The sequence below is a fragment of the Barbus barbus genome (genome assembly GCF_936440315.1).
Source record: "Barbus barbus genome assembly, chromosome: 24".
Taxonomy (NCBI): Eukaryota; Metazoa; Chordata; class Actinopteri; order Cypriniformes; family Cyprinidae; genus Barbus; species Barbus barbus.
Window position 1 is genome coordinate 30432189 of NC_136752.1, and position 13531 is coordinate 30445719.

Below are 13531 nucleotides of genomic sequence, written 5' to 3' on the forward strand. Positions count from 1 at the left end.
AGGGGGCGTCGCGGGCCATGCCCCCCCCCCCCCCAAACGAGTTACTGTGCCCCCCCACTTTCCCTCCTCTCAAGTCAAGTCAAGTCAAGTCAGCTTTATTGTCAGTTCTTCCACATGTACAGCACATACATACAGAGAATTGAAATTGCATTACTCTCAGACCCTTGGTGCATACAGTTAACATTAAACACGTTCAGATACAGATAAATACAGTTTAAACATATGTACATACAACTATACAAATGAGGATATTGTAGAAAAAAACAAGAATTAGATCGATAAAGTGGCATAAGGCGCATGGCAGATAGAGTGCAAAACCAGTTAAATAAAAACAACACTGTGTAGATATATTTGTAGTGCAAAAGAGCTTATCAATCTGAGGACATTGTAGAAAATAAAAAAAAAGAGAGATAGATAAAGTGCATAAGGCACATGGCAGAATAGATGGAGTGCAAACCAGTTGAATGTACAAAAACAAAACTGTGCAGATTTGTTTTGTTTTGTTATGAGTGTAGTGCAAAAAGAGCTTATCAGTCTGTTAAAGTGACAAGTCGAAGTGACTGTTCGGATAGATTTTTGTCAGACTATCCGAAGAGGTAATTTGCAGTCAATGTTGGATGGGTAGTGATCGGCCAATGCTGCACAAGTGACAGGTGCCGGTCACAGTTTGTTGGTCGGTGGGGGGGGGGGGTGTCACAGAGTCAGAGTTCCTAGTGTGTTGCTGTGTTAAATGGGGGTGAAAGAGAGGAGGGGGGGCAAGGACGGGAGGGAGTTCAGCTTCCTGACAGCCTGATGTATGAAGCTGTCCTTCAGTCTGCTGGTCCTCGCCTGGAGACTCCGCAGTCTCCTCCCTGATGGCAGCAGACTGAAGAAGCTGTGTGTCGGGTGGATGGGATCACCTGCAATGCGGAGGGCTTTGCGGGTGAGACGGGTGCTGTAGATGTCCTGGAGGGAGGGGAGAGAGACACCAACGATCTTCTCAGCTGCTCTCACTATGCGTTGAAGTGACTTGCGGCAGGATGCGTTGCAAGCGCCATACCACACAGTGATGCAGCTAGTTAGGATGCTCTCGATGGTGCCTCTGTAGAAGGTGCACATGATGGGGGTCGGGGCTCTGGCTCTTCTGAGTTTGCGGAGGAAGTAGAGACGCTGCTGTGCTTTCTTGGCCAGTGCTACAGTGTTGTTAGTCCAGGAGAGGTCCTCAGTGATGTGCACACCCAGGAACTTGGTGCTGCTCACTCTCTCCACAGTCGCACCGTTGATGGTCAGAGGGGCATGCTGAGTGTGTACTCTCCTGAAGTCAACAACAATCTCCTTCGTCTTCTTCACATTCAGAGAGAGATTGTTGTCACTGCACCACCCGGCCAGGCGGCTCACCTCGCTCCTGTAGTTTGTCTCATCTCTGTTGCTGATGAGACCCACCACAGTCGTGTCATCCGCAAACTTAATGAAAATGTTGGAGTTGTGTGATGGTGTGCAGTCGTGGGTCAGCAGAGTGAAGAGGAGGGGGCTCAGCACACATCCTTGGGGGGCCCCAGTGTTCAGTGTGATGGTGCTGGATGTGTTACTGCCGACCCGTACTGCTTGAGGTCTCCCGGTCAGGAAGTCCAACAGCCAGTTGCACAGAGAGGTATTGAGCCCCAGCTGGGCCAGTTTGTGAGTGAGCTGTTGAGGGATGATTGTGTTGAATGCTGAACTGAAGTCTATGAACAGCATCCTGACATATGAGTCTTTTTTCTCCAGATGTGTGAGGGCTGGGTGGAGGGCAGTGGTGATGGCATCATCGGTCGAGCGGTTGGACCTATATGCAAACTGGAAGGGGTCCAGGGAGGGGGGGAGGGCAGACTTGATGTGGTGCAAGACTAGCCGTTCAAAGCACTTCATGAGGATGGGAGTGAGTGCTATTGGACGGTAGTCATTGAAACAGGATGGAGATGACTTCTTAGGGACTGGAATGATGGTGGTAGCTTTGAAGCATGTGGGGACAACAGCCTGATTTAGTGAGATGTTGAAGATGTCTGTGAAGACCTCAGTGAGTTCCACTGCACAGTCTCTCAGTACACGCCCAGGAATGTTGTCAGGACCCGGAGCTCTCCCCTCCTTGCTGAACGCGATCGATTTTGAAAGTGAAAGTACCGATAAAACAGCGCACATAATGTGATTGCACGCTTTAGCGAGCGTCAGCAACTGCACGAGATCACAGATTGCAGCCCCCCCCCCCCCCCCCCCGACACACACACACAACGTGATTTGTGCCCCCCTAGAAATTTAAATGTAAGTATGACAGCATGGTAAATAAAAAATTAAGAATATATATATACATATATAATGTGTGTGTGTGTGAGAAAGAGCGAGAGGAAACATTCCGCCAGTAATTTCAACGTGAAGGCTTATAATATACCCTACTCTTAAAAGCACTCTTTTATTTCCTTCTTGACAACCAACCAATCACAGTCTTCAAAAGATTGTGTCATACATAGCAACGGGGTCAACCCCGCCTCCTCACTAAGATGAACGTTTTTGTCTTTTCCTTACTCAGAGTTGCTCTCAGATCGGTCCCGAATCACTCTTAAGCTAAGACTCCTACGTAAAAGTTTTTAAGCTAAATTAAGAGTTTTCTGAGAGGATTCTTAGGATCTTTATGAATACGGGCCCAGATCTTTAACAGACGTCTTGAAGATTTACTTGTGCTGTCAGGGTAGTTGAGATGCAGATAAAATGTACTTTTATTGTCATTCATAATGTCTCAATATAATTTGATAAAAAAAATAAATAAATAAATAAAAAAAAAAAATATATATATACAGTATATATAGGGAGTGGAAATGGCCAATAAGTCTCTGCAGCCACATAGTGGTAATTTAATGTCCTTTTTATTTTTAAATAAAAAGGGGTGGTGATGGCGCAGTGGATAAGACACATGCCTTTGGTGTGAGAGACCCGGGTTCGAATCCACTGTGAGACACCAATGTGTCCCTGAGCAAGACACTTAACCCCTAGTTGCTCCAGAGGCGTGCGACCTCTGACATATATAGCAATTGTAAGTCGCTTTGGATAAAAGCGTCAGCTAAATGAATAAATGTAAATGTAAATAAGTGTTTGCTTTCCTACATTATGAAACTTTTAGTTTTATAAATGGAGGCAACCTATGAAGGATGAACAAATGACGTCAATCACACTAAAAATAATTTTCAAATTTGGTAATACTCAAAGCTTTGAAGTGTTGACTTCATTTCACCAAGTTGTTCCTGTAGTTATGTTAAATCCATGGTGAAGCGTGGAGATTTGGGTTTATTGAACAATGTTTTTCCTGGTTTCCACATCAGTGGCATTTGTTCTGATATTTTGAAACAAAAGCCCTGTTCGGACGGGACTAGTTTTCTAAACTAAGTTTGAGTTTCGATTCTTATCACCTGACGTCTGCGATTTTTCATGTACCAGTTCGGACGGGACTAACATCTCCGTGTTTATTACAGAGGTGGGAGGGTCTGGTTTGTACATCTGGGCCCGTATTACTAAAGATTCTAAGAATCCTCTTAGAGAGCTCCTAATTTAGCTTAAAAATGTCTAACTAGGAGTCTTAGCTTAAAAGTGATTCAGGACCGATCTGAGAGCAACTCTGAGCGAGGAAAAGACAAAAACTTTTATCTTAGTGAGGAGGCAGAGCTGACCCCGTTGCTAGGAATGACACAGTCGTTTGAAGACTGTGATTGGTTGGTTGTCAAGAAGGAAATAAAAGAGCGCTTTTAAGAGTAGGGTATATTATAAGCCTTACTTTGAAATTACAGACGTAATTTTTCCTGTTTTACCGTACTCGCTCTCTCTCTCTTCCTCACACACACACACACACACACACACACACACACACACACACACACACACACACATTATATATATATATATATATATATATATTCTTTATTTTTTATTTACCATGCTGTCATACATACAGTATTTTATAGGACATGAACAGAGACATAGCCTAATAAGTGCTGTAACAGATCCAAATCATCACTGCTGCATAGTTGCATTTTTCCAGTTGCCAGATATGTTAATGTAGTGATTACGTCCATTTCTGGCGCTATGACATTTCAGCGCGGTGTCGGAGTTGTTAGTGTGTCTCTAATAAGATCGGTCACAAACATGATCCCTGCACGATCTAATGTGTAGCGTCTTATTAACTCACTGTGTGCAATGCATTTCTTCTCTCAATGTTTCCATTTTCTAAAGAAACTCTTAAGCCCCTTAAAAGTCCTTGTCTGTACTCCTAGAATCGTCCTACCTCCCCCCCCCACCCCTTACGGCGCCCCTGCTACTAGGTACTTATTGGATTGGATTGGATTGGATTCAATTTATTGTCATTGCACATGTAGGTACAAGGCAACGAAATGCAATAGAGAAGAAGAAATACAGCATAACATGAGGAAGGAGAGGAGAAAAAAAAGTGTCCTCGCACTGCGTTCTTGGAAGAGAACACAGCGCGAGAACAGACAAAAAACCTCAGCATAAAGCACAATCAACACAGGAACATAACTTGCATAGTAATCCTAGTTCAGACGAAACAGCCATCCGGCCAGCCGCCAGTACAGCGCAAACCCACGGACCCGTTAACGCCTGACAGGATGAAGCGACGAAGGCGTGGGATGGGGTTAGGGAGGTGTATGAGTTTGTGTATGTGTAAGTTCGTGTGAGTTCGTATGCCTTGAAATCCGTTTCGCCAGCACTCCAAACCAGTCGACTCAGTTCGCAGGTTGTGGTGCGACATAGCAATTGCCATGGAAACGTCCTTGGACAGAGCACAAGCGCCCGACAATAACAAGGTGTTTTTGGGAGGAGGGAATGGAAGAAAGAGCGTCTCCCTGCAGTATTCACCGGAGAGTTGATACCAGAGCGGCCTTGCCAAGCCGATCTGTTGTGGGAAGCCGGAAAGAGATAAGATTGTTTTGTCTTAGTGCGAACAGCTGTCTTCCAGTTTCACAGCTAATTCTCATTGTCCATTCTGATCTCCATGTCCGTCGATTTTTCTTTCCAAAGCCGAGAGCTTAGCCGTGATTGAATCCATATTGCGGTTAATCGCCTCAGTCTCCGAGGCGACCGCTCTGCCCACAGACTCCATCATGACGGGCAGCCGTGAGAGGTTTTGGACAGCCAGTCCCGTCTCCTTAATTTTCTGATAATTTAGGGCAAAGCCTAATCCAAATAGCAGAAACCCCGTTATCATTGTTCCGAATAAGAAGATGTCTTCAATGTCCTCCACGGAGAGAGCCGCTAGACACACGACCCGCCATCTCTCCCATGCGTCCATCGTGTAGCCAGCAGCAAACGTCCCAGCGGGACATTCCGGTTCTCCAGATCCCGCTTTCCTAGTCGAGAAGATGGTGTCAATTGCATTTAGAGACCAGTTGATCAGATCCATAATTTCGGTTTTGCAAATAGTGCAGCGAGAGTCTCTTAAGAGGACAGGACAATACAAGAGAGCAAGCAGGGAAGTTCAGGAGGGAGGGAGGGAAGAAAAATGCGACCGCCTTCGAACAGAGCCAAACGAGAATATACTACATTACTACATTATACTACATTGACTGGGTTAAATAGAATTGCATTACTAAAAAGAGACTAAAATACAATAGTCTAAAACTAGAATAGTCTAAAACTAGACTAAAATGCCATCAGTTTTTGTCGACTAAAACTAGACAAAACTAGTCATGGATAATTCTGACTAAAATAAGACTAAAATGCTCAGACGTTTAGTTGACTGAAACTTGACTAGACTAAAAAGAGTATGAACCATGACTAAAACTAATAAAAACTAAAATGACAGCTTCACACCAAGACTAGTCTAAAACCAAAATTAAAACAGGCCGCCAAAAACAACACTAATATAGTATGAGCTTGCCATTAGAAACATCTTGGAATGTACAGGCCTCTATTTTCAGACTGTCTCAAAAGAAAGTTGATTTAACATACTCATGATTACGTTGAACCTTTAAGTGTTATTTGAACCCTGTCCCAGCCATAGCTGCTCTATTCTTAAATGCTGCATTATAATTAAAATACAGTCATTCATATTATAAAGTGCTTTTAAAATCTTGCACACTGCAAGATCAATATCCTTCTGTATAGCCCAAAATGTTATTTGTCGGGGTGCAGATTAGCCCTTCACTCATGAGGAAATAAAATACTTCAAATGTATTGAATCAGAATCAGAAAGAGTTTTATTGCCAAGTGTGTTTACACACACAAGGAATTTGTCTTGGTGTTAGGAGCTTCCAGTACAGAAATACAAACATAGTGCAGACAACATATAATTAAGGTAATAAAAACACTTATAATGAAGAGAATAGACAATAAATTATAAATAACAACAGTAATAAAAATAAAAATATTCAGAAAAGAAAAAATGTCCATAGACAGAACTGTGAATGTGCATTTGTCCTATGTACGGATGAAGATTTGATGAGTTATTTACAGATGTACAGTACTGAGGTGTGTTATGTGTTGTTCAGGTGGGATATGGCCTGGGGGGAAAAAATGGTCTTGTGTCTAGCTGTTCTGGTGCTCAGTGATCTGTAGAGCCGGCCAGAGGGCAACAGTTCAAAGAGAGAATGATCTGGGTGTGAGGGGTCCAGAGTGACTTTCTTAGCCCTTTTCCTCACTCTGGAGATATAAAGATCTTGGAGGTTGGGTAGAGGGGCACCGATAATCCTCTCAGCAGTCCTGACTGTCTGTTGTAGTCTTCTGATGTATGTTTTGGTAGCTGAGCCAAACCAAAAAGATATAAATGAACAAAGGACAGACTCGATAATGGCAGAGTAGAACTGTTTCAGCAGCTCCTGTCGCAGGTTGAACTTCCTTAGCTGGCAGAGGAAATACAGCCTCTGCTGGGCCTTTCACACAATAGAGTCAATGTGAATGTCCCACTTCAGGTCCTGGGAGATGGTGGTGCCCAGGAACCTGAATGACTCGCTGCAGCCACAGTGCTGTCCGTGATGGTGAGTGGGGGGCGTGCAGGGGGTTCCTCCTAAAGTCTACTATCATCTCCACTGTTTTGAGCTTGTTGAGCTCCAAGTTGTTGTGACTGCACCAGACAGCCAGCTGCTCAAACTTCAGGAACTTGACAGAGGGGTCTTTAGATGTGCAATCATTTGTGTAGAGGGAGAAGAGCAGTGGGGAGAGAACACATCCCTGAGGGGCGCCAGTGCTGATGGTGAGAGTCCTGGATGTGAGTTTGCCCAGCCTCACTAGCTGCTGCCTGTCTGTCAGGAAGCTGGTGATCCACTGACAGATGGACGTGGGCACAGAGTGCTGTGTGAGTTTGTCTGAGAGAAGGTCAGGCATGATGGTATTGAAGGCCGAGCTGAAGTCCACAAATAAGATCCTTGCGTAAGTCCCAGGTTTGTCAAGGTGTGGCAGGATGTAATGCAGTCCCATATTGACAACGTCATCCACAGAACTGTTTGCTCTGTAGGCAAACTGAAGAGGTCCAGTGATGTCCTTCAGGTAGGCCAAGATCAGTCGCTCAAATGACTTCATGATTCATCTTCATGTATTGAAATACATATGTATTGTAAAATCATCTTGGATCAATCAATCTTCAAGCATGGATGATCAACTGGCCCTTCAATTGGTCTGTGCAGTTATTTTATCTGAAAGAAAGAAGAAACCACGACAAAAGAGAATATGGCAGAAACAATGGCTTGAAAGACGTGGATAACAAGAACTGTCAGTACTGCAGAAAGAGTTGGAGTTAATTAAACAGTACAATGAAAGGTGGTATTATATGCACAATCTATGCATTTGTTAAATTTACTTCTAGTTAGTTGATTTGATTAATTTGTGGATTTTCGTTTCTGTTCATAAAGATCCATGATAAGACCGATTATACCATCTGCACTGTGATTGGCTGGATTAGTTCCATCATGTCATTGTGTCACTCACATTACCAGATTACATGGTGATAATATCAAACAAGGCTGCGTTCAGCCCCGAAAAAATGGTGCAAAACGTTTATTAAACGGAAACGGTGGTGCGTTGAACACCCTGTTCTGATGTTCTGAAGTGTTGCAACTATGGCAGCTGAGAAGGCCATTCTTTGTGTTGTTTTTGAAGAATTTTTGGAGCCTGATGAAATCGGTGTAAATACGTGTTTAATACTGCAAAATATGCTCGATGTTACAGTCATTGCCCTTGCCGTCCAGAATAAAAGACAACATCCCAATTGACTGAAGGGATTTGTGGAAACTGTGGTTCCTAATTATTGTGATCCAACATTTGCCTCGAATTTCAGGTGAAGGATAATCCACTTCTTACCTCCGAGACTGTGTTATGATCTATTTGACCTTATTATTTTTATTGTGATTATGAGGCTTATCATTATTGCTGATCACTGTTGTTGTGCTATGATATTGTAATATTTACCATTATATAATCAGAGGAGCATAGAACATTTTATGAAAGTGTCACTCCACAATATAATAGCAAAATATAAAAATATGTATAGTATTTTTATGTTACACTAATCAGTGTCTAGCACACTTTCCTAAGGAAAGCATACGGACCGGAACAGAAGACATTGCAATTACTACATGATATTTAGACAGACCTAAAGATGTTCCAGATTTATACTTGTGCTCTTATTATTTCAGTTATTTTGCTTTTAATGTAAATAAATGTGTGCAAACAATATACTTGCTCTTGTGAATTTATTTTGATGTTAATTACATTTACTTACAAATTCACCATCATCATGTTGATATGCTATGTTACTATAAAACTCTTATGACAAACGTCTTAATATCTTCAATTGTTGCGTATACTGAGCTGCAGTGGACACGTTTGTAAACGACTTCACTTGGACCCATAGTGCGAGCTGTCTCTTTAATACCGCGTGGTTTATATACATGTTTCTGCTGAATGGGCTGACATTTTTGAAACACCCACCAAACATGAGAAAACGTATCTCAAACCCCGTTACACACCGTTTCCAGGAAACATTTCGTTCAATCTGGAAACCATAGCAAAACGTTAGGCAACGGTGTGAGCCTGAACGTGCCCCGGGTTTGAAAATGTCGTAGCGTCTGTGATAGTTCAAGACAGGTTCGGATCACGTTGCTGACCTGCTCATACTTAACGAGCTTCAGCTACCACAACGAGCAACGATTTGGTCACGATCTAGGGGTTTTGTCGCATACTGTGGAAATCTGTCTGCGACAGCAAAATCCAGCCAAAAGCCCCGTAGTGTGAGCCTGCCTGAAGAATAAAACAATCCAGAATTGTCAAAACGTCAACAACTGGATTCAGCTAATGCAGGATAAAACCAAGGCCGAATTCAAAATGGCAGAAATTAATACAAGTATGCAATTTTTAATTATGCTCAAGTTTCACACAGTTGCATAAGCTCCAACTCATGCAAGTCTGGAGAATCGTGAGGATTAATGAAGAGGGAGGAGTTATCATTAATTAGCTGAAATCTGTAGAGTACAAAAAGACCAAAAGGCTGCACTTCTGCTGTGTGACTAGCTATTGAACAATGGCTGGAAGTTGGTGTTTGTTTCAGATTTTGGCAGTTTGTGTTTTCTGTCATGCTGTCCCACAGTGGAGTAATTTGCCTCAGAACCCTCAAGCTCTGATGTTCCAGCAAACTGACCAGCGGTTTCAGAAGCCAGCTCAACAGCAAACTGACCAGCGGTTTCAGAAGCCAGCTCAACAGCAAACTGACCAGCGGTTTCAGAAGCCAGTTCAACAGCAAACTGACCAGCGGTTTCAGAAGCCAGCTCAACCGCAAACTGACCAGAGGTTTCAGAAGCCAGCTCCACAGCAAACTGACCAGCGGTTTCAGAAGCCAGCTCAACAGCAAACTGACCAGAGGTTTCAGAAGCCAGCTCAACAGCAAACTGACCAGCGGTTTCAGAAGCCAGCTCAACAGCAAACTGACCAGCGGTTTCAGAAGCCAGCTCAACAGCAAACTGACCAGAGGTTTCCTCAGCAGTTTCAGAAGCCAGTGGCCCAGGCAGGGCCCCTTGATAAATGTGCTGTAGCAGATTACGAGCAGATCCAATGTGGACAACCTGGGATCAGTGGTGCTGAGTGTGACGCTATCAACTGCTGCTTTAACGGACAGCAGTGTTACTATGGGAGGGCAGGTAAGCTTTCTCAATCTTATTCTGTTCATTTTAAACAGATTCTCAGTACTAACCTGTTCTTGTACCTGTTGTTCCAGTGACTGTCCAGTGTATTAGAGATGGTCAGTTTGTGGTAGTGGTGTCTAGAGACGTTACTCTGCCTAGACTGAGTCTGGATTCGGTTAGTCTACTGGGTGGAAATGACCCACCTTGCGGTCCTGTGGAGTCCACGCCTTATTTTGCTATATACCAGTTCCCTGTGACCGCATGTGGCACGAGCATGATGGTGAGCAGCTGCTTCTGGTGTAATTCTGCTTTGCTTATGGACTGGATGCCAACAGTGTTGCTATTCACAGGAGGACCGTGGATATGTGGTGTATGAGAACAGAATGACCTCCTCATATGAAGTTGGCATTGGACCGTTTGGTTCCATCACAAGGGACAGTCATTTTGAGTAAGTGATCTATGACTTGGTGTGAATTTTAATCTTTGATAAATGCTACAAGCTCACCGTCTGTTGTCCAGGCTTCTCTTTCAGTGTAGGTACTCTGGAACTTCTGTTGAAGCACTGGTTGTGGAGGTGAACTCTGTTCCTCCACCTCCACCAGTAGCTGCTCTTGGACCTCTCAGGGTGGAGCTCAGGCTGGCCAATGGCCAATGTGTCACCAAAGGGTGTGCAGAAGGTAAGGCCTTATCCTGTCTCCCTAAAGCCTTTCAGACTTGAGTCTGGTTAAACCCCAGTGTTCATCCTCAGGGGATGAGGCCTACATGTCCTACTACAGTGATGCTGATTATCCCGTCACAAAAGTCCTGCGGGAGCCTGTGTATGTTGAGGTGCGCATTATGGAGAGGACTGATCCCAACATTGTCCTGATGCTGGGACGTTGTTGGGCGACTTCAACCCCCAGTCCACTCAGTCTCCCCCAGTGGGACCTTCTGGTTGATGGGTGAGTGTACAGCCGATCTTATCCAGTTTGTCTACTGGGAGGCACGTTCTAACCTTCTCCCTCTCCTCTTCAGATGCCCTTACCAGGACGACCGTTATCTGACCACACTGGTTCCAGTGACTGGATCGTCTGGTCTTCAGTTCCCAACCCACTACAAGCGCTTTGTTGTGAAGATGTTCACATTTGTAGCTCCAGCCTCACTGGCTCCGCTGCAGGAAACTGTATGCCCCCATTACTTGAACGGTTTTGTTTTTACTACTTGTGGATTCTATGACTTGCTCCTCTCTTCCCTGTCAGATCTTCATCCACTGCAGCACAGAGGTGTGCCATCCATCTTCTGGCTCTTGTGAGCAAAGCTGCACCAGGAAACGTGAGTTCTTGCTTTAACTTGACCAGCAGAACTGAAAATTTATAAGCGCGTTCACGCTCCTAAAATCTTCTCTTTCAGGAAGAGACACTGCTATCAAGGCCAGCTCGAGTGAGCAGACAGTGGTTTCTAGTGGAGAAGTTACTCTGGTCCTGTAAATCTAGTGATTTTAATAAAAAGATCTTTTTGTCTATTGGTACTTTTCACTTTGCCGAATCTGATATTACTTGCCTCTTCCGAGTTTGTGGGGTTTTTTTTTCTCCCCCATACTTTTAAACCAAGGTTCCACGACCTTTTGTACAGTCATGCCTCGACTTGATAACCTGGGCCACCGCATAGGGTACCAAATTAAGGGTTAATCACTAACTTTTTGTTAACTGGACATTTAGCCCAACCAACATGCATTCATCACATCCAAGTCACCTTTATTTATGTAGCGCTTTTAACAATGCAAATTAAATGACAAGATTAAGCTCCTTTCAGTTAAAGGAATTTCATTGAGTTCAGTTTAAATGGTGTCTTTTGCAAGCAGGTCGACATCAGCAAGGAACCAAAATTCCATCGGTGCCAGAATGGAGAGAAACCAGGCTCTGTCGGGGGGCAAGTTCTCCTCTGGCCAAACGAACCAGCAGTTCAACTGCAGCACAGTCAGATTGTAAGGGTTCCAGTGGTCTCTTCCCGATGCTGTCTAAGTGGCGGGGTCCTCTCTGGGGCTCATCTAGGTGTCCAGGGGCCTGTTACATAAAACAAGTTTACCAAATAGGTCAGGTTTATTTTAGTTGGTTTGATTTATTGTCAGTTGATTTGGTTCTAAATAAGTCAGACTAACTGAAATAAACCTGACTTATTTGGTAAACTTGTTTTATGAAACGCGACCCTGGTCTCCACTGATGTTCAGGGCTGTAGAGGTCATCTCTGGGTGCTAATCCACCATCTGATCTGGATATGAACTGGATCTGGTGCCTGCAGTGACCATCTGGGCTGGATACGGACTGGATTGGGCGGCTAAGGTGACCTCTGAATAAGAGAAAAACAGACTAATATTAGTGTAGATGTCAATCTTCTTACGATGTAACGAGTACATTGTGTTATGGGGAGTGTTCCTGGACCTAATTAATGCAGCCTAACAATCCTTTAACGGATTTGAATATTAGAAGTGTGTGTGTACGCCATGATAAAGAGATGGGTCTTTAATCCAAATTTAAACTGACAGTGTGTCTGCCTCCCGAACAGTGTTCGGTACATTGTTCCAGAGTTTGGGCGCTAAATAGAAAAAGGATCTACCTCCCTCAGTTGATTTTGATATTCTAGGTATTATCAAATGGCCAGAGTTTTGAGAACGTAATGGATGTGGAGCAGAGCAGCCATCAAGTGTTAGACGATGTTCTAGGTTATTACTTTTGGGGGTTTTAGGTCCTAAATTAACACCTATTTTTAACACCTCTAACTTCGTGTTTCCTGATGATATTGTACATGTAAATCGTGAAAGTAACGGCCCTAGTACTGAGCTTTGAGGTACTCCATGCTGCACTTGTGATCGATATACCTCTTCATTCACTGCTACGAATTTATGGCGGTCAGATAAGTACGATTTGAACCATGCTAATGCACTTCCAATAATGTCAAAGTTTTCTAGTCTATTCAAAAGAATGTTGTGAACGATAGCGTTGAACGTAACGCTAAGATCCAGTACCACTAATAGAGATACAACCACGATCAGATGATAACAGCAGGTCATTTGTAACTCAGAGCAGTCTGAGTACTATGGGAAGGTCTAAATACTGACTGGAAATCCACACATATAATTTTTCTCTAAGAAGGACTATAACTGTGAGGATACTACCTTTTCTAGCATCTTTGACAGAAAAGGGAGATACGAGATCGCTCTGTAATTAACTAGATCTTGGGGGTCAAGTTGTTTTTTTTTTAATGAGAGGCTTAATAACAGCCAATTTAAAGGTTTTGGGGACATATCCTAATGACAAATTAATAATAGCCAAAAGAGGATCTATGACTTCTGGAAGCACCTCTTTTAGTAGTTTAACTGGAATAGGGTCTAACATGTTGTTGGTTTAGCTGATTTAACAAGTTCACACAAT

At 43.5% G+C, this 13531-nt stretch overlaps 1 protein-coding gene across 1 annotated transcript; it reads left to right on the forward strand.

Annotated features, from left to right (window-relative positions):
* Positions 1-7597: 7597 nt before the first annotated feature.
* LOC306843564 (zona pellucida sperm-binding protein 4-like) lies at positions 7598-12091 on the forward strand (the record flags this gene model as incomplete). The annotated part of the gene is made up of 10 exons (XM_079375092.1): positions 7598-7624; positions 9944-10139; positions 10217-10404; positions 10475-10572; positions 10644-10801; positions 10873-11065; positions 11139-11286; positions 11363-11435; positions 11514-11586; positions 11965-12091. The coding sequence occupies 10 exons, from the start codon at positions 7598-7600 to the stop codon at positions 12089-12091; spliced, it is 1281 nt and encodes a 426-aa protein (XP_079231218.1).
* Between the last annotated feature and the right edge of the window lie 1440 nt (positions 12092-13531).